Here is a 22379-nt window from a genome sequence, read left to right on the forward strand (position 1 = left end):
AAATTGTTTTATATTGTCTAATTCTACCCAGATAATTCTGCTCTGATTCTCCTTAGAAAAAATAAAATGGCATGACTCAGCCATATAACTAATATACTTAATTAGGGCTTTTGTAGAAGTATTAGGTAAGATTCTTAACAATCTCACCTACTATAATCCTAACAAAATTTCATGTCCTCCGATCGCGCTCAAACTTGGCCAAAATGTGTTTCGCCACTTCCTGATCACGAATATATTATGTGGCTAAGTTACGTTCCCGGCCGGCCGCTCTTTGGAGCTTAATAGCTCCTAAACTAAAAAAGATATCGACTTGCGGTTTTCGGCAAAGGTTATATATCGTATGAAAATTGCAACATGGTGCATTGACCCCCCACCCCTCCTTGAAAGGGGTCAAATTGACCCTTTTCAATAAAAATGGATCATATTTGACTCTTTGAAAGGTTCACTTGAATTATTTGAAATTTTGTATGCACATTTATTATGTTAGATTAAATTTTATCGTAAATTTATTACTCTTATCGTATTTCTCTCATCTGAGCGAACACCAAAGATGACTTTTTCACTGTTTTTATTTGTTTATTCTAGAGTTAAATAGGTGTCAAAACAGTGACCTTTTCAAAGGATCATCGGTGACCCTTTTATTTTTACTAGTGTAGTCTTAAAATTTTTTTGATTAAGCCCTATGATCCCGTATAACGTGTTTTCCTGTAATCACAAAAAAAAACGATTTTCGTGGTGAAGGGGAGGGGCAGGGAGGAAATGAGGGTCATAATATAATCCCCAGGTTGGCTTATTAAGGGTCATCTGAACTGATGACTCCAAGTAGATACATATCTCTGACCATTTACGCCCGTTTTTCAAAATAAGAAGAAAATGAGATAAAAAGAGCCATAGTTATGTCATAAAGAAAAGAACAACTATCAATATCTTATTTCATACAATAAATATTTAAAATAAATTCTAATTAATAACGTCAATTGCATCAGAATTTTCAACAATTAAATATCTACCGGAGCTCTTTAAAAAAAAAGTGAAAAAAGAAAGACACCATTTCCTAAAATCGTGAATGGACCTCAATATTATCACATGGATAGTATTTTTACTTAAAAACATTCTGTAAAATCATTCCTTAATCTCCAACTTTTGCCCAAACATACGACGTTTTTGGACCAGGGGGTGTATAATTTATTTGTTAATTAAACAAAATATTCAACTATTGTGTTAAATTTATCAATTATCTTATACAAACATAAAATAATACTCATTTATATAATATCAAAATTTCACATTTTAATTGATTTTTTTTTTTGAACTCCGATAGAGTCATCGAATCCAATGGAGACAACAGGCATGGAAATAATTAGTTGACTCTATCGAGGTCCCACTGTACTAATTTAGGACTTATTTTATACACTTGGTCATAGTTATTATTTAAGATTATGGACAATAACTTTAATTATCGCATTGAACTAGTAATATCTTACCTTGTGGTTTTCGGGTAGATTCATTAAAGACTATACGAAAAAACTGAATGGTATGATACTTCCGTTATCCTAAGCTTCAAACCTTTCCTGTACCATATCGTCGGTTGCATAGACCGTTGTCATATATCTGCATTTGTTTTGTATCTGCATTTGGTGTAAGTTACGATACAGACGTCGCCTCGGCCTCTTGAGTTGCTGATACAAAAGAAATGCAGATACGAAAATGATCGATGTAACCGACGAATTTATCAAAAATAAAAATCGAGAGAAGTTGTAAGGTAAGGTAAAATGGGATAATTCGGTAGCATTTTTAATTCGAAATTTTAAGATTTCTTCGAAATGAGCAAAGGAAAAACATACAAAGAAGTAGAGGAGACTGGGGCAAAATTTGTCAAAACGAAAATTTCAATATTCACTATTTTCTAAAATAAAAGAGACTGACGCTTGAAATTTTTATTATAGATATGAATGATGATAGAATATGCTCATTATAAAGCATTTAAGTTTTCTCAGAGCTCGTGAAAGAATTAAATATGCCTTTTGTCAAGTTTTGCCCCAGTCTCCCCTACTACTTGATTTTCTTTTTCTCTTTTCCCATCTGAAACACTGAGGAAATCTCAAACTTCCGAATTAGAACAATTACTTGCTTTCTCTAAAAGAGTTTGTACAAGAGTACAGAAAGATGATCATGTTCCATGATTTTAAGTTGAATTAAAACACTCATTAATTGACACATAATTTTTATATTTTCATCAGCGTTGCACATCCGATGAATATTGAGGCAGCCAATACATTTTAAGTACGGAAACTTTGGACTGAAGCTGTGATCGTGATCTATAAGATCCGATCATGGGATTTATTAACCATTTACAAAAGCGACTAAAATATTGGTCTGAAGTGGCTATTATGTTCTTTAAAACATTTTTAAATCTCTTTGCTATAATTTTTATTAAACAGGTGGAAAATATTGTTAAAGCTCATAAGATCAGACACAATATTATTTATTCTGAAAAAAAGAATCTCACAAATTTGTATGGAAATATTTATCTATTCTTCTATCGGAGTAATTCTTCTAAAAAGTTAAGCTATATTGAGGATATTTTGTAGTCTGAGGGAGTTGTGGGGACGAATAGTAGAAGAGTGCTTAGAAAAGCTCTTATCTTCAAGCTGCTCTCATCTGTATTCACCGCATTTTTCTTTAGTGCAACTAGTGAATATTTTCTGTATAATTACAATTATTATTACATTCAAAGACAGCTTCTTGTTTTTTTTTTATTTTTGTTTAATAGTACATCTATATATGTATTAGACTGTCTGTGATGCTGAGAACACAGACAGAAAAAAAATGGCAATCACTGAAGTATTTCAATGAACATTGAACAATACACCAATGTTTTTTTTCAACTCTCAATGATTGTGTGAAATATTTCTTCATCTTCATTGTCAACATTTAATATTTACGGCTATTATGGCTATTTCTTATGCTGGCTATTTCCATTTTTTTTAAATATATATATTTCTTTTCTAAATTGTTCTTCTTTACATTTTGCTAAACAGCAAAATAGAATATTTTGCTTTCCGGTTTCTAAAGTTTTATACCATTTTATCTTGAGGTAATATTTTTTTTAAGCACATAAACAGTGGCAAAAGTTGTCTTGTGAGATTTTCTGAAAATTTTAAGCCTTCATTCTCTCATCAATTTAATGGGAAAAAGTGTCATCTAATAGGAATCTCCTCAAGTTCTCTTTGTGGCATTACAGGAAAATATTATATCTGTACAAGTGCTCAAATTATTTTCTTTTTGTTATTTACATAGAAAAATAACATTTCCAAAATATCTCTTTCGCACATTTATACATCATCAATTTTTCTTTCTCTCTCTCTCTGTCTCTTAAAGACTCAACTCGTTTTTTTTTAATAATTCTCATACGATAATTTTCTATGGAATGATTGGCTGGTTTTTCATTCAATTCAATTGCATTCGTTTTGGGTAAAATATTCAAATCATTGAATAATATTTAGATTTAGACATGAAACTATGTCCATTATCCATTTTCTTATATATTTGATTTTTATATTTCTATTAATTTTATGTTTGTTTTTTTTTATTACACAAGTTTGACATTTTTTCACACACTGATGATCTTTATGAGTTTTCTTTAGTCGTTAATCAATAATAATCTTCTTATGAAAAGATTTTGCAAGAATTTGGAAGGAAAATATTCAAAAATAACTCCATCTGGCGAGTATTTTCCAAAGTTATCATATTCAGAAGACTCGTGGAGCTCTTAAATACTCTTTATTAGAAAAAAAAATTAATCTCAGCAGAACAAAAAAAAGGTTTTTTCAAACAGACAAGGATTTAAAAAAAAAAAACATTGTAGGAAATCTTGGGAAAAATAATTTTAGTTAGGGGAAGAGTGCCAAATTTCGGCCAGCTTCTAATTTCGGCCACTTTGAGTGTAATTTCGGCTATGTAAATAAATTAGTTAAAATTATGTATGTAATCTTCGAATAGTCAATGAATTAATTTTGCTTTTAAATATTTATTAATTTTAGGATGTATTAACACAAATACCGTTAAATTTTAGGTATAATTTGAATTTAAATTGCGTTCTCGGTGTGGAAAGAGTCTTACAAAAAATGTGACTGATCGATTGTGTTTCTAGCAGTCTTCTGATTTGTGGTGAAGTGCAAAAGGTTTTTCTTCGGTCTTTTTCACGAAAATTGATTAGTTTTCATTAAAGATTGTTTCTGTTTATGTTAATAGTGAACCAATCTTTAAATTTCGGGTAAAATTTCCCAGCTGGATCCTGTATTTCGTGTAAAAAAATATATACTTTGTGAACGTCTCTCCGGTGAGGTAGTGTTGCCTATTCCGGCATCATCTTTTGCTTTCCTAAATTGCTTATTCATTTTGTGTGTGTTTTTTTTTCAATTTCTGAGTTCTACAATGTCCAGAGATAAAAACCATCGCTTCTATGAAAAGTATGATGTAGAAAAGGCCTTGGAAGAGCTCAGGAAGGGCAAATTGCTATGGGAATCTGCGTGTAAATTTGAGATGCTACTCTTCAGGTTTTCAGGACAAATGACACGGAAGATTTCAGGGGTTGTGGGTCATATAAACGTATTAAACTAAATATTAAACTCGTTCCGTTTGACGTTTTGAAATTTTCTATCCGTTGCGTCACAAAAGGTGGTCAGAAAAAAGGTGGCCGGTATTTCATTCAAAGTGGCCGGAATACTACCCAAAGCAATGTCCATATTATTATTAATTTTTCAATATTTTAGGAAGTGATTTTAAGAAAACTATTAGAAGAAGTCCGAACAAGGTGTTGAAAGAGTGTGTAAAGGAGATGAGGAGAAATGATCAACCGGAATCAACATGGAAGAAAAGTAGAAGGAAGTTCCTAGAAAGAGTTGGTTACTCTGAAATGATAGTCAATACAAGATTAAACGAGCGAATATCCATCTGGTGCGAGTTACAAAAAAGAGATCGCGAATGGGTAGATCAGGAAAGATATAACGCACTGACAGAAGAATACGAGCTCTTATGGACCCCTTGGATACCGAAGTACTTGAAAAAAGGGATTGCGATAAAAATACTTGCAAAATATAGATGTGAAAACGGTGAAAAGGCATTAGAGAGATGGAGGAAGGAGGGAGACAAAAAATGTACTTTTTGTAATATAGGGTTAGACGATTTAAGACATGTATTAGTTATTAGGGTTATTAGGGTGCTGCAGGGATATAAAAGGGAAGGAAGATAGAGGAGAAATTCTGAACGAAGATGGAAGAGGGGCAGATTATTTGAGAAGATTGGAAGCTGCAAAAAATATGTATTAATTTAAATTAAGTTAGACAATGTATGTTACAAGGTCCAAAATGGACGCTAATAAAGAATTATATTATATATTTAAAGAAAAAAAAGATGTTAAACTTAGTTTTCAAGGTTCCACACAACCTTCCAGAAAAAGAACTAACAAAAAAAATATAAATATGAATTAAAAATATTGCATTTCAAACTTAGGACTGCGGTGCTTATATGCAACTATGCCGAAATTTGGCACACTTACCCTAACTTGAATAAAAGCGGATTTATATATACTTTTCCCATTTTAAGTTCGAGCAGTAAAAAAGTAATCTTTTTTCTATTCGAACCGAATCTCTTTAGGCCATCATAGATATAATCATTAATTATATTTAAAAATATAATAATTTTTCGCGAGGTTTTCTTACAAAATAAAATACAACTTTGAATTTGAACACTAAGGGCAGAATCACATTAACAGTAAAATGCTCACCGCATTTCGTTACTTTACCTATTTTCATTGCAATTCTTACGCAAATTCTCGATTACCGTATTACCTTATCTCATACTCGGTGGCACTAGGTGAAAATAATAAAAGAAAATTGAAGAAATAAAACGAAAATTCGATAAACGGTGAGCAAGAAAAAAACCGTACGATTAATTTCTCTTACAGTTTTTTTTCTTGCTCATCGTTTATCGAATTTTCGTTTTATTTCTTCAATTTTCTTTTATTATTTTCACCTAGTGCCACCGAGTATGAGATAAGGTAATACGGTAATTGAGAATTTCCGTAAGAATTGCAATGAAAATGCGTAAATTAACGAAATACGGTGACGCTACGGCGAGCATTTTATTGTCAATGTGATTCTGCCCTAAATCCTTCCTGAAATCTCACAAATTTATTCCATAAGAAAAAAAATAATTTCAAATTGATATATTACCTTTTTGCTTTTTCAGTGTCAAAAGTGTCACATTACATCGGATTTTCTTATTATCTCATTGATGTTGAGCACAAGCAAAAATATTATATTGTTTTTAACTCACTGAGTTATATCACAGTGTTTGCAATTAAAAGTTAATATTTTCACATTCTCACAATATAATTCTTCTTCTAATCTCTCCCGCAAAATCGCTCTATATATTTGCCGTATACTACAAGAAATTCACGCTGATTCTTCATTTTTTTGTTCTCTCATTTATAATCTTTCATGCAACATCTGTTTGCTATCGCATTTTTTGTTCTTGTTTTTGTTTTTTTTTTTTCATTTTCTCTTTTTTTTTTAATTTTTCCCCATGAAATGATATGGTTTAATGAAATAATTCTTTTTTTCTCTTAAATTTTTTAAATAATAAAATTTCTATTATCATATTCATCACCTAACTAGAAATTAATTTGAACGAATGCTTGGCGTAATTCATGAGATAATTACGCATTAGCACAATATTAAAATTAAAAATTTATTTTTTCTACCATGAAATTTTTTAAAATGTTAATAAATTGTAAAAATTCTCCTAAAAATCATTCATCATTGAAACATAATTAATTAATTACCATCTAATAAAATTCTACATATAGTAATTCTCTTCGAATAATCGCAATATTTACACCGAAAAAAAAATAAAAGGTCAACGTGAGGAAAGAGTTGATAAAAAAACAAAAAAATATATATTATTAAATTAAGCTATGTCAATGTCTAATAGTATTTCTTCTTTCCCAAAAGGAAGCGTCTATAGCGCGAGTAATTAATTGGATTTCAGAGAACAGACTCACGCTGATTGACCTCCTTATCGACATTCTTCTTGCCTTCTTCGGAAATGCTCTGGGGCTGCTCGGTGGATGGAGATGGCGCTGTATGAACAATCTTCGGCACCATTGTGATAGGTTCATCGTCATCGGCGAGATCTTCGGCGGGCTCTTCGTCAATGGGCGTAAGTGCTTCTTCAGGATAGGCAGGTGCATCTGTAGCTTTAACGCATCTGAAAAGAACACCACGAGAAAAACTCTCTGACTAAAATTATGTTCAAAATGGGAGAAATCAATCAAAAGTGGAACCTCTTCATCAGTGGAGCCATGAAGCTGGTGATAGTGGAGATCAGGAAGAAGAAACCAGCCATGTAAAATGGAATATCGTAACTCTGAGTAGCATCATAAACAGCACCAGCCAGGGGAGATCCAATAATTGCAGCAGCACCCCTAAATAGGATCAACAAGCCAAAGGCATTTGTCAGCTTGTCCAGACCCAGGAGATCGACAAGAAGAATGGAAGTGAGAGAGATATATCCGGCTGAAAAAGTGGTCAAAAGAGGTCAATTAATTAATTCTCATCAAATCTTCGCGTTTCAGACGATTTCTGACTGAGAAATGATATCATGCTGTTTGTCCGTCTGTGTGTCCGGCTATTACCACGCCTAGAGCCCAAACGATTAGAGATAGAAACTTGGTACCTTCGTGGAACCCCCTTACATCAACCCTGGGACCATTAACATGCCACTTATTCCCCTCACTCCTCTCCTTCCCAAGAAAAACCATGTTTGTTTTTGGATCAAGGCGGACATTTCGTCCTTATACGAAAATACCCTTGAATCATTCCTAATAATGAATAATTTTTCCTAATAATTTTTCAAGACCAAAGGTTAGGCTCTAGAGCAGGCCTGAGCTAAAATAAAAGCCAAAGTGAATTTGGTGGTGCCAGTTGGTATTCTTCGAAATGCCGCGAAAATTCACGTAGAGAAAATGAGAGGTTTGTAATGTGAAAATTGCTTAATTCCTTAAAGTTAAGACATTTTCACAAAAAATCATTATTATTAATTTAGTTGATTAAAGTTATTTGGGGTAATTGTGAATAACTGTCGATATTACAACAAAAACATTCGGATGAAATTTTGAGATGAAGGCTCATATTCTTGTGAGGTGTCCCAAAATTCAGGATAGGTTTGAGAAAAACCCTTTTGTACAACACTATTTTGATTAATAAGGAATGCAAAAGTACATATTACAAAAAGGGACACGACCTGCTAATAAGGATAAAATAGAGAAGAAAATATTTTGTCGCACTTCAGAGATTTTCTGCAACCGCAGCGCCGCCAGACGTTTGTCAAGTGAGTTATTTGTGTCTCTATCTCTCTCTCTCTCTCTCTCTCTCTCTCGAGTTGAATTGCGCGCGATTTAGGAAGCTTGTCATTTGAAATGATTTTTTCTTTAAATTTCTTCATATTTCCGCAAGATTCAAGTAAAACGGTGTTTAGTGAACAGCTATCCGTCTTCCGACAAGGATATCAAAAAGACAATTTATTTTTATGAGAGTTTTTCTTTCTATTATATCTTTTTGGCGCAAAAATATTCATCATGGCACCGTGAATAAGCGAGATTAGTGTTACCAGCACGTCTATCTGCCATTTCCATTAGAACTATCAATACAAAATTTCCGATACTACACGACTTTTAATAAGCACAGGTCTGCTCTAGAGAGCGTATTTCTCGACCGAATGGGGTCATGTTTAGGTCGTGGAGGTCTTGGAATTTCGATAAAACTCAACCGGTTCCAATCGGTTCTGAATCGGTTATAAATCAGTTCATTACCAACAAAAGGCAAGACTGGTCTTGAGCGGATTAGATCTCTAATTCGACTCTCACAATTGTGAGTTCATAAAAAGGATGCCAAAGTACGGGAGACCGGGGCAAAACTTGTCAAAACGCAAATTTAATTCTTTCACGAGCTCTGAGAAAACTTAAATCTTTTATAATGAGCATATTCTTATAGGAAATTTACTGCTCTACAACATTGCAGAAGACTATTTTGTTCTATCTCGAAAGAAATGTGATTTACGAATCATTTTCTAAAAGTCGATTTTGTGGAGATTCTCAAAATTGCTGGGGCAAATTTTGTCAGTCTTCGGATAATTTGTGACGTTTTACTCTCGCAAACGTTAAAAATATCAAATAAACATATTTTTATAGGAAATTTATTCCTCTACAACTTTGTCGAAGATAATTTTTCTCTATCTTAACGAGAAATGTGCTTAAATTGAGCTAATCAGTATTGATATTTTAGGTCTTCGTGTCTGCTCATTCCGAGATCGGTGGGTCGCATCCTGCATTGCTCATTATTCGTTGAGGGGCGTCATTTTTTGGAATGAACTCCCACGAACGCGCAAGCGGGAGCTTTTGAGTCGTTTTGCGTCACTGATTGGGAGTATCTAAGATCTGCCTTTTCTTTTTCGTTTTATTTTATGTTGTTCATTTGTTTTTTTTATTATTTTTCTTCTTTTCTTCTTTTATTATGTACACTATTCCTGTATAAGAGGGCATGCCCTACTGCTTTATCAATAAATGTAAAAATATAAATGTAAATATTTTCTGTAAGCCAAATATTCCAAAAATAGGGCTCAAAAATGTCATTAATTTTTATTTTACATAATCCATCCTCGAATCCCTTGAAACTTTGTAGGTTTAAGAAGGTTCATGAAGGCTATCTATAATGTCTATAATAAAAATTTCAAGCGTCAGTCTCTTTTATTTTAGAAAATAGTGAATATTGAAATTTTCGTTTTGACAAATTTTGCCCCAATCTCCCGTACTTTTGAAATATATCTAAGTCAGGAATTCGAGCACGTCGCATAGTCTGGGACGCTTTACCACACTTTTTATCACATAAAATTCAGAACAGCCGTTTTAGACAACCAAAACTTAAAAAGAATCCTTGTAATGGACCTTATACAAAAGGATCAAAATGCTCGGTTTTCATTTGAGCCTCAATATCGGGATTAAAAAACAATCTCGCAAAAAAATGTATGTAAATGTAATGTAGCTAATCGTAAATGTTCATAAAATGTTCGACAGGAAAACAAACATTTACGAACAAATGACAACATTTTACAAACATTTTTTGTGTGTTTACGACCATTTACGAACAAATGTTTGCAAAAGTACAAAAAATGTTCGTCAAATGATCATGTTACGAACAATGTTTTTGAAAAAAGTACAAACTTTTACGAACTTGTTTGTGGGTTATACAATTCACGAGCATTTTGTAAGTCCCCCAGAGGAATTCACAAACATTTACAAAAATTTTTACAAAATATTTTTTTCTGTGTAAATGGGTATTCACATATAAAAATCAACCTTGAGGCAGTCCTAGGATAAAGTGGCTTATTCATATTCAGAATCTTGCCTTGAAGTGCCTTGAGATCGAACCCGAACAACTTTCTGAAGTTCCTTGGCTGCTAAACTAGACGTTATGAGCCCGCGATCCCAATAGGGATAATTGGTTGAAAATGATGATGGTGATAGGGTAAAATGATGTAATTTGGAACCGTTTACAATTTGGGGCACTTGAGATTTTCTCATTGTTTCAGATGAGCAAAGAGAAAACAAAGATCGCAAAATAGAAGAAAAAGACGTTTCAGAAGAAAACGAACAGATTTCTTCCTTTTAAATCTCTAAAACACTGAGAAAATCTCAAATGTCCCAAATTGTAAATGGTTCCAAATTACCCCATTTTACCCTATATAAAAACAATAGCAATAAATACTCACAGACAGCAACGCCAAAGAAGATAGCCATGACAACGTAGGCGCCATAGGAATTGCAGAAGGGCGTCAGGGCTACAGCAATGGTCGATACGACGAGACACATGTTATTGAGGAGAAGAGAATCCACCTTGGGAAAATCAGCTACATAGCCACAGATCACACGACCAAAAGTATTGGTGATACCGATAATTGAGAGGAGGAAGGAGGCAGAGTTCTGATTGATTCCGGACAGAACAGCAGCATCCACAAGGTAGACAAATGGCACATAAAGACCAGCCATGCCGAACACATTTGAGATTCCGATCATCATGAAGACTGGATCCTTGAGCAGACTGACATCCAGCATAGTGGCCAAAGCGGATTTGAAAGAGTCAGGCAATACGAGGCATGGACACAAGTCATACTCTGCAAAAATCAGATTAAGTTCCAGGATAACTATCCAATGCAACTTCTCAGAAAAACTTACTCTCGCCACGCTCGATGTCTTCACCACCATCCCGAACATCCATCCGGCTAGTTTTCTCATATTTTGGCAGCGAAATTACCGAATTGCGATAGTGCGACAGAGACTTTTGAGATTGGAATTCACGCAAATTGGTCACAGATCCAGAGTAGAAGATATCCTTGCGAGACATTGGTCTAACAATTGCAGGACGTTCCTTGGACAGAGAGCTCTTGGACATGTACACAAATTCTCCATCCTATTTGGAATATCCAAGAAAAAATGTTAAAAGTGTAATTAAAAAACTACTGACTTTTGTTATACGGGCTTCAGACTTAAGGCTTAGCCATAAGGCTTAACTTCTCTAATTTCTTGTCAAGATTTCTTTAGAAAATTTTGGCTTGTAATTGGATATTAAGAGTGAACGATCTTCCAAGATCCTCAAAGAAAACAATATCTTGTTATTTAGGATTTTGAAATCTGTGAGACATAGATGGCTAAACCTTTAGTCTGAAGACCGTTTTAGCCAGAGATTTTTATTCTGTTAGTGTGTCTTAATATTAAGTGTATTGAAATTTTCCTACACCTTTGCTAGCGGTTTAACTATAAAATTTCGCATCTCCCAAATTACTAATTTTATAAGCACGTTATAAGTGTTGAGCTAGATTTTGCGATTAGACCGGAAAAATTATTTGGTAAAGCTTGGGAGGATTTTGTAATATTCCCAGTTTTTTTCTCCGAGAATCGATTTTTTAAACTGGCAAATTCTAAATTGAATTTGGATTAGGCTTAAACATGTATCAAAATGAGTCAATTATTCGTGTGCCAATTCACATAACCCCTTAAGGGGTAACGTGGATAAAAAAAGTCAGCATATTTTCTCTTTTCTTCAACATGATACAAAAAAAAACTAAATACGAGTTCTCAGGTATATAAAAGTACGAAATTCAACCTATATTTTCTGAAATTTTTCTTTTAAACATTTTAAAAATTCAAATACTAAGACCTGATACACACTACATACACACAAACAACTGATACAGTGGCGGCCATAAAAATATAATCACTCCTGACAACTTGAGTTTTTTATCTTTTGTTAAGTTTTTTCTAGTATGTTTAAAAAAAATTAATTTAGAAATGTTAACGTAATTGCCCTACGTCGAAAAAGTGCAGTACTGGCCACAAAAGGTCTGTATTTTAAAAAAAAATAGAATCACTTTTATTTATAGTCATAAACTGAATTTCATTTCGAATATTTCAATAATAACAAAATTTTATTCTAATGTCAGTAATTATTTAGTATCTTAACAATTAATTTTCCAAGTTTGGATAAAGGAAACTATGGAAAATGAGAGAAAATGGATATTTTTTGTTAGAGGCTCTATTAGATTTTTGAGGCTACGAAAGCATGAAATGATCGTAAAAGTCATAGCTAACCATAATAAATTGCGAAAATCAATAATCCATAACACAATATAGTGTTTACGTGAACGTAAGACTTGGAATTTTGGTTGCTATCGGTTCCACGTTCCAATGGTATTAAGAAAGCAACAACAATTCAGGATTTTCGAACTGATCAATGAGGTTAAAGTAACCTAGCATTTTTTCGCAAGGTTTTTTATAAGAAAAATAAAGTTTAGAAGGTCCTCAAATAAGTCCTGGATAAGTTAGAACTAGATTTTTATCAACAGGGTTACTTGGAAGGACTAGTATGATGACGCGGTTAATTACCGTAATAAGAGAAGTTTGAATTTTCCAATAAGTACCAAGTCCTGGAATAAAGCTAATCACAAAAGAGTCCTTTTTTATGATGAAACTGAATTTATTCAACATTTTTCCGAAGTAAAATGCTGTATATGGCTCCACTCGGACAAAATTTTTGAATCTATGGCATACAAGAACAACTATCATTTTTCTACGTTTCAAGGGTTTCAAGGATATTTACACTGTGTTTTCATGTTCGTCCTTCAAAGTGATACAAATGATCAAAATCTATTTCTAACTTAGTCAGGACTTATCTCAGGACCCTTTCAACTTTATTTGTCCCATAGAAAACCTTGCGATAAAATGTTAGGTTGATCTTAACACATTGAACAATTCGAAAATCCTGAATTGTTGTTGCTTTCTTAATACCATTGGAACGTGGAACCGATAGCAACCAAAATTTCAAGTCTTACGTTCACGTAAACACTATATTGTGTTATGGATATTGATTTTCACAATTTACTGTGGTCAGCTATGACTTTTACGATCATTTCATGCTTTCGTAGCCTCAAAAATCTAATAGAGCCCCTAACAAAAAATTATCCATTTTCTCCAATTTTCCATGGTTTCCTTTATCCAAACTTGGAATATTAATTGTCAAGATACTAAATAATTACTGACATTACAATAAAATTTTGTTATTATTGAAATATTCGAAATGAATTGCAGTTTATGACTATAAATGAAAGTGATTCTATTTTTTTTTGTCCCAGCAGAACATCACTATTGACGCATTCTGAGTAAAAATACAGACCTTTTGTGGCCAGTACGGTACTTTTTCGACGTAAGGGAATTACTTTAACATTTCTAAATAACAATTTTTTTAAACATACTAGAAAAAACTTAACAAAAGATAAAAAACTCAAGTTTTCAGGAGTGATTCTATTTTTATGGCCGTCACTGTAGATAAATTAATTTCGGATAAAAATGAGTTATTGGTCATGAAACGATTAATTTATGGTTCATTGCCAATCCATAACCGATTGGAAACAGTTCAAGCTTGTCAGAAATTCCAGGACCTTACCAAGGAGCCAAAAACTGATACCATTCGATTGAGAAATACGCCTCTTTGGAGCCATATAACCTTTGACCTTTAACCTTTAGAGAAAAATTAGAGGCATATTAATGGTCCTAGGGACGATTAAAAGGGAGTGGAGTGTCCCATGAAGGTCCCAAGTCTCTATATCTGACACTGTGCCATCTAGGCGTGGTGTAACGGCCAGACGGACAAACAGCATGACATCATTTTTCAGAAATCATCTGAAACGTACAGATATGTCTAGAAACGTGATCTTCGGTAGGTAGAAGGTGGAAATTATGGGGTTTAAAAAAAAATCGAGGGATTATCCTGATACAAAAATATCTCAATTTGAATTTATTAAACTCAAAAGTCCGGCAGGGAAATTTTTAGCCACGCCTATTATCGTTATAAAGGACTTGTGAGGAAATCTTTAACAAACAGTTTGAACCAGATCGGAATACATGATTAAAAAAAAATAGATGAGATAAGAATCTCAAATTACTCAAATCCATAACCAAAAAAGCAGTCTTGTAAAAAGTTTACCTCAACTAAAATTCCTATTTTTTGTTAAATTAAAGATTATTAAAACATTATACCAAGTAAATTAGATCATAAATATTTTTCTACAAGAATATTTCAAATACTATAACTAATTTCCAGTATACTGCATAAGTATACAAGAAAATTCTAACAACTACAGAAGTTTTAAACCTTGATAATAAAAAAAATGTTGCATTTGCCGGTTGAATAGTCACCTGTCACTCTATTGTCTGTTTAAATGAGAGATGCGAAAGAGGTCAATGTTAATAGTTAGTAAAGAAACTAAGAAAAAAAAACGGGGGAACTACTAAAAAGCAATCATTCGACCCTTCCACTGCAATTTAGAAATTTAGTTCAAAAAGCAAAAAAAAAACTTTAAAAAAGATACGAAAAATAAGATTAAATAGCCAATTGAATGTTTGTATTTACTAACACTGTCGTCTGTATTGTTTGGTCTGCTTCCGGTAACTGAGCTTGCCGACAGTTTTAATTGAGTGTTCTTACGTACTTCGCCATTGTTGCTACCCATGTCGGCACGAGAGCTGGCCTTTATTGCGGCCAAGGATGGTTTGAAGCGTTCTCCCTGCGATGTCTTCCGGATGCGATCGAATGTTGGAACTGAACCATTTTTGGGGATACCTAAATAAATCTTTCATTAGCAAAGTAAGGCCAGATAGTATTATGAAATAATCTCTTTTCAGCCCTCACCTTGAGCTTGAGTGGAAAAAGCCGGCTGAGAAGCATTTCTGGGCATATTTTTAGCCGGTGGCTCTACCAATCCATCGGATTCTGAGACTCTGTGAGGACGCCTTTTGGGCTTATTATCAGGCTGAGCAGCTGCAGGTTCAGTCGTCTCCGCATGATCAGCCACCTTGGATTCGCTAATTGTTGGCAGAGTGGCCACAGGATGGAGACCACCCTGAGCTGCTGCAGCCAATTGATCCAGTGCTAAACTTGAATGAACTCCTGGTTCAGTATTCAGTGGCAATTTCATGCGTTTCTCCATTGTTCCATCAGGCAATTGAACCATAAAATAAGAACCTCCAATAGATCCCCTTTCCAACTGAAGACGCTTCTCTTCGTACATCCGCTGCATCAATGGCTTCATCCTCTTCTTCTTTGGATACTCAAGAGGTCTCATTAGAGCACCAAAGATCGCACAATTTAGAATCAATCCAGCAAGGATGTAATTAGCATTCTTCCAATCCATATGTTCCAGCAGAAATGTTGCCATAGGTGCAAAAGCAAAAGTACCAAATCCTGATCCACAGACAGCAATTCCCGTAGCCAGAGATCTCTTTGTCTCAAAGTAGTACCCCACAGCAACAACGGCCGGTAGGTAAATGAGACCAAAGCCAAAACCTGATTACATGAGATGACAAAAATTCCAGAGAACTTAGTCAGACCACTTAGGATTGCAAAAAAAATGAGTGAAATATTTCAAGTGCAACAACATCATAAAATCTACTCTACTGACATACATTTTTTTCTTCATATTCTTATAATTTTAATTAATATTGTGGCGAAGGCAAGAAAAACACAGAAATTGCAAAGTGGAAGTTTAAAATGTCTTCTCGTTCAATTCCACTAAAAGGAATATTATAATCTTGTTTGCTATTGTGGAATTTTTATCCCATGATCAAAAATTAAGAGGAAAATTTTGACGGATTGAGTTGCATTTTGCATCTAAATTTTTGCTGCAACAAATTATAATGCATGGCGTTTGAAAATAGAAAGAGAATTTTATGATGGACACATGACGTTAATATTGTTGCCGAAACATCAAAAGCAAATATTCCTATACCGCAAGAAAAATATTGGCGTATACTGAAGAGGTAAACTAATATGAACACGAGGGAAATATTTCTAATGATTTAGTTTACACACATGAAAAAATTGCAAGGTTTCGTTTTATCAGAAAAAAAAACTTTTAAAAATTACACAACTTAGGGTAAATTAAGCTAATTCAAAACCTGCTCCAAATGGAAATTTTTCGCTACGCCAAATGGAAACGTCATTGTTTTCATGATAAATACAGTACTAAATTATTATATTTATATATTTTCTATACCTCAGTTTAATTATTGAGTTAATTTTGCTCCAAATAAAGCGAAAATCCAATCATATTCACAAATTTTAATTTGCTAATTTCTCAGAAAAATTAAAAGTGTACCTTTTCACCATCGAATTTTTCATCGATCGACCCGATCGACCATGTTTTACAATGAAAAACATAATAAAGTGACTGTTGTTTATTCGTTTTGTTTAACATTTATGCCATATTTCTGGCTAATTTTAGTCAAATTCAGTGTTAATCTTCATTGTTAACAGTACGTGAATTTTTCAAATGAAATAATTACCTATTTCGTGAACAAAAGGGTTTTTCTGAAGTGTCTGCAAATGCTTCAATAGGAAACCCCGGAAATATGATTTTTTTTTGAGATTCTCCTATTGTTTTAGATGGGAAAGGAGAAACGACCAGGAATAAGAACAAATCCCGCACTTAAGAGCAACTCAACAAGGTTTAGTAAGCCTTTCGTTGCGGTTTCATAAACATTGTTTGTCTCCAATTAGAAACTTTCCCTTGTCTCCATTTGGATTAATATGTTTCCAGTAGAAGCATTTTGCGCTCGCGTTTTTTTCTTGCATTTAAGAAGTTTTCAAATTATATCTAAAGAATTTTCACTAAATAGTAACATTCTAGAAGAGTCAAGGAGCAAACTTATACAATTCTCTTCAGAAAAAAATATATAATTAGTGTTGAATCTTCTGGATCTTCTGTTAAAGTTAAAGCCTCTGGAAATGGTTTTGAATTAGGTCATTTACCCTACTCACACTGCTATATTATCAAATTTAGTTATGAAGCTTGCTATTATAAAAAAGGTAATTGAACTTTTTTTGTATTTCCTAATAATTTATGATGAATTATAATATCAAAAATGCGTTATAACTTGTAAGGAATTTTAAAGTTCACATTTCCTGTAGGCTATCAAGAATAAAGAATTTAAAAGATAATAATACAATTTAATTTAACTACAAAGTTTTCAAAGTCCTTAGGGGGAAGTGGGGCACCTTTGAAATTCTGATTTTTTACTTATTTTTAAATAAAATTGAGCCTTATCGTGATATAATTTAGCTTCACAATCTGTTTGTGTTTGTGTCCCCCTATGTTTTTTATACGTAAGAAATTAATAGATTTTTTCATTTAATGTATGCCTAACTTTAATATGAACAAGAGAAATTTTTTTTAAAAGCACAAAATTTGAAATAGGAAAATGGGAAATTGGGGATCTATCCGCGAATAGTTGCAATTTCGATAAAGTACAAGCATGGGCTAAGGCAAAACTTTTTCTATTAAATACGTAAGAGTTTGAGGCTCCAAGAACAGAGAATGATCGTAAAGGTCATCATTACTTTCCTAAATTGTCAAATTCAATAATGCCACTTAACAGAGCATTTGCGCAAACTTTAAACTCCCGAGTACAGTGCCCGCTTCGTTATCCGGATGATTGGGAGACAATATGACAGATGTCCGCTTCGTAATCCGGATGGATTTTTTGAATTTGTTCAACGTTTCGAAAATATAATACAAGTTTTTTTTTGTAGAATTAAAAGTTTTACAGAAGCTTAAAAAGACATAATTAGAAAATTCTATGCTATTCTTCATTTACTGAACAAAGACATCACAGGATAATTTATTTTCATTGCTGAACACACATGCATACATGACCTCAAAATGATTTTAAATGTAACCGTCGATAACTCGTCCGGATTACGGCGATCCGGATTAGAGAGCGGGCACTGTATGTCCTTTGGGGCAAAGATAAACTATCTAAGAATATACTACAAAAATCAACAATAGGATAATCCGGAAGTTGTCGGGAAGAAACAATCACTCACATAAACACATCAACTATCTCCAGAGCTTTCGGCTCGGTCTCCAAGCCTTTATTAGTGGCTAGAGCAAAAAGAAATATCCGTTTTTATTAAGATTTTTAAATAAATTTCAAATTTATAACAACTCAAGCAAGTATTACAATTCTTCTCTGAGGCTCGTTCAGGGTTTTGATCAGGATTATAACTGATTATAACTGATTGATTACAACAGGATTATAACTTTGTCGAATTGGTGGAAAAGCTAGCAAATAAAGTTATTGAACGAATTTTATTTTTTTATTTTTATTTTTATTTAAATATCTCGAATTAAAGCTTAAAGTTAAGCACCTTTGATTTAGGACAGCTTTAAAATAGGACTTTTTACTGCTAGAACTTAATGAGATGACAGTTAAATAGTCGACTTTTTTCAACTTGTGACACCGTTAAATGCTAAATGGTACGAGATATCGACTTCCAGTCTTCCATCCCCATCCTCCTACCCTTCCAAAACGAGTATTCAAAAACGACTCCTAAGTTTTTTTTCATTTTCGAATATCTTTTGAGTAGTTAAGATAAACTTCGTCCTTAACGACGTATGTTCGAAAAATATTTTGATATCGAATTTTCGAAGAAAGAAAGATCAAAGGTCAACAAAGAAAGGTCAAAGTCTAACCATGTTGGTGGTTTTGCTCAAATTTGGTTTATTTTTATTTTTTGTTTTGTTGAAAGATCTTGAGGTTTCCTACCCGACTGCATCAGACTTAATCGGTAATGTACCTATAAATAATATACCTTTCGTGAATTCACTTTTTTATTTTTCCGTGTGCTTTACTCATGCTAAAATATTATAAAATGTATTTTTCTTAATCAATTTTTGTTTTTCAGAATGCCTCTTTTATTTATGATTCAATTTAGTTGGTAGTAAATTGATGTACTCAAAAACCATACGAAAAGATAATAGGGAAAAGTGCCTTTGCCCTTGCTTCGTACGATCCCAAGCTTTGGAATGCCTAAATTTTTCCTATGTTTCTAAATAAATTTGACTTTTCAATGCGCTCTGCATTACGAAGCTTGGGATCGTACGAAACATGGGCAATTTCCCTTACACACTGCGTTGAACATTTTGCCATTTCTTTCTCCTATATTTAAATGAAACTGAACCATACTACTAAGATACAATATTATAAGGCTCAATTTCATTTAATATTAGAACAATACCCAGTATTTAAGGTGCCCCAATTCAAAGGTACCCCGATTCCCCGTATTCTCTTCAGAATTATTTTTTTCTGGGTGATGTAAAAGAATTGTTAGAAACCTATTTTTCTATTTTTCCAGCATAAAGTTAAAATTTTGCCCCAAAAATCCACTTTTTAGAATTTGTTCTATGTTTTAGAATGTGTTTCTTCAAATAAAGGTTCTTGCGACGAAGTGCTTCAGTGAATTACTCATAACAGTTAATTTTTCTAAAAAAAAATTGCACTTTACGTACAAACGTATACCAAAAATGTTACGAAGCTTGGTCATTTCTTTGTACGAATAAAGGATTCCTCTTAAAGAAAACAACAACTCAGTGTACACTAATTGTGAAATGTGCTAAAAATTTCCCATATCTTGATAGTTTTAAAATCGGACCTTATCTGACAATCCGTAAAAATTCATCCTTGAAACTTATTGCAGAAAATGAAGTTATAGAATGGTAAAATAGTCGTCACATGTGAAGTCATTTTAACTCAATAAAAACCACATTATCTGTAAATTTTTCAGCCTTCGTTTGAATTCTGTTTTTTTTTTGCCACATTTCAACGAGTTCGTCACAACAGAAGGGTGTATCGCGTAATTGACAAACTGCATTTCATTTAACTCAACACCCATTTTATTATCCACTCTCATGTTGCACAATTTCAATAGCAATATGCAGAAAATTGAACATATGACTCAATGATGCATTGTCACGGAAAAGGATACAATTTCATCGTTTCCACACATTTTTATTTCACCGCAATGGAACTCAATTATGTTCTCGTTGAATATCTATTTTTTTTTTTTTCAATTTTACCAAGTGTAAAAAGATAAGAAAAAAAACTTACCTCCCATCACACCGTAAGTGAGCATCAACATGGTAACTGAAGAACTGAAGGTACTCAAAACAAAAGCCACACAAGCTGTGATACTTCCGGCGATGCAAACAGTCCGACATCCATATTTATTGGCCAGGGCAGACACAATGGGGCCTTGAAAAAGAAAGTTATCAATACATAAAATCAATTAATCTAATGGATTTTCACAAAGAAAATGAGCCTTTGACCTAAAATGGGCTTCTAAGAAAAAACTGTTGTTGTAGAAGCAGTGAATTGGAATTAAGTCGCGGAGTTTTGTGATAATTAGCAAATTAAAAAATTAGGTCAAAATTTCGCTTTATGTAGTTTTATATAGGGTAAAATATAGAATTCCGGACAATATACATAATTACAGATGTGCAAATTCAGATTTCGGACAACGCTCTTAAAATTTCATAAAATAATCTGGAAAATGCTCTGGAAGTACCTAGTACCTAAATTATTACTAGAATATAAAAGCACTAATTACTAGAATTTCCAAAATGGTTTGTTCGGGATTTCGCGTTGTCCGGTATTCCAAACAAAAAGTTTTGCTTTCATCTCCTCAAAAAAAAAAAAAAGAAACGTTTTCCCGGAAAGACGTTGAAAAAACACTAATTTCAATACAATATTTACGAATTAAAGCTTTTTAAAAAATTAATAAATTTACTAGTACCTTTAGGGTCAAGTCCACTTTTAAATACTCTTTCTTATCGAGGAAATTCTCTTCTTTGATACGTTTTTAAACCGATGTTGATCGTTTTAATGAATTCAAACAAAGGTACAAAATGTTCTCACTGAACTCATGGTACTTAGCTTTTCCTGGAGAAAATTGAATTTTCCGCTTAAGAATAATACATCAAAAGTAATATTCTTAATTTTAAAGAAGTTTAGGCTTTACTTGGAGAATCAGCATAAATTCTAATCAGATTTGGACGATTTTAAATGTTTCGGAGAGCTGTTAAACTTTTCATTATTTTCGTAGTTTTCAAGGACTAATATTAGTTTTTTTTTTATATAAGAAAAAGGGGTCAAAAGTAACCTAAAATTTTACTTTGAAACTTCTTTTCGAAATTTTCTACAAGTTTTCCGTTCAAATTTTCCATAATTTGATTACTTCATAATTTTTTATAATTTCAAATCATTTATATAATAGAAAATGATATCATTTGCATCTAAAATTCTCTAAAACATTTCCAAGTAGGTTTTTCTCGGTGGAAATTCTGATAAAGGAAAATGTTTTTTGTGTATTTTCAACCCAATTTTGATGACCTTTGCAGATTTTTTAATTGTTAAAGATTGTTAAAGTCAAAAGCAATTCTTTAAAAATAGATTAACAATTGAATAAAAAATTCTCCTTAGGGTCTTAAAAGCTTTAATGCAAAGTTTCTTTCAAAAATTCATCGAAAATTCAATAATAAACCGATTTTGATTAGGATGGAATCATCAGTGGAAACTTATGGACGTTATACACTTATTGACAGCACGTAAAAATCTTAAACAAATTTCGAAAAGTCATATAATTTTTAGTTTATGATGTGATTACCAATTTTGTAATTTTTGAAAATCTGTTTTAGGTAAGAACATAAGATTTTTGCACGCTTTCCATAACTGTATAACGTCCATGAGTGACGATTCCACCGTACATTGGGTAGATATATCAAGCTTCGCAGATATTCCCTTAAAAAAGGTTGATCAAAAGGTTCCCCAAAAACCATTTTGAAATTATTAATATTAAATTTTGATTTAAAAAAAAAACCCAAAAACATTTTTAATTCGAATTGACCAATTTTGACCTTTTAGGGGCAGGTCA

The 22379-nt window shown here is 32.8% G+C and overlaps 1 protein-coding gene across 4 annotated transcripts in view; it reads right to left on the bottom strand.

The window, feature by feature from the left end:
• Positions 1–2207: 2207 nt before the first annotated feature.
• LOC129803129 (monocarboxylate transporter 14) overlaps positions 2208–22379 on the bottom strand; it is a 52580-nt gene continuing 32408 nt past the window's right edge. For 2 of the 4 annotated variants that reach the window (XM_055849480.1, XM_055849481.1), the window contains exons 4-10: positions 20558–20701; positions 15303–15956; positions 15028–15233; positions 11294–11528; positions 10831–11232; positions 7349–7580; positions 2208–7272 (exon numbers count right to left, since the gene is read on the bottom strand). In XM_055849480.1, coding sequence (XP_055705455.1) covers positions 7050–7272; positions 7349–7580; positions 10831–11232; positions 11294–11528; positions 15028–15233; positions 15303–15956; positions 20558–20701 — 2096 coding nt within the window. In that variant the 3' untranslated portion in view covers positions 2208–7049. The remainder of the gene's footprint in view (positions 7273–7348; positions 7581–10830; positions 11233–11293; positions 11529–15027; positions 15234–15302; positions 15957–20557; positions 20702–22379) is intronic. The other 2 variants (XM_055849482.1, XM_055849483.1) reach the window with 1 other exon arrangement.

The sequence above is a fragment of the Phlebotomus papatasi genome, chromosome 2 (assembly GCF_024763615.1).
Source record: "Phlebotomus papatasi isolate M1 chromosome 2, Ppap_2.1, whole genome shotgun sequence".
NCBI lineage: Eukaryota > Metazoa > Arthropoda > Insecta > Diptera > Psychodidae > Phlebotomus > Phlebotomus papatasi.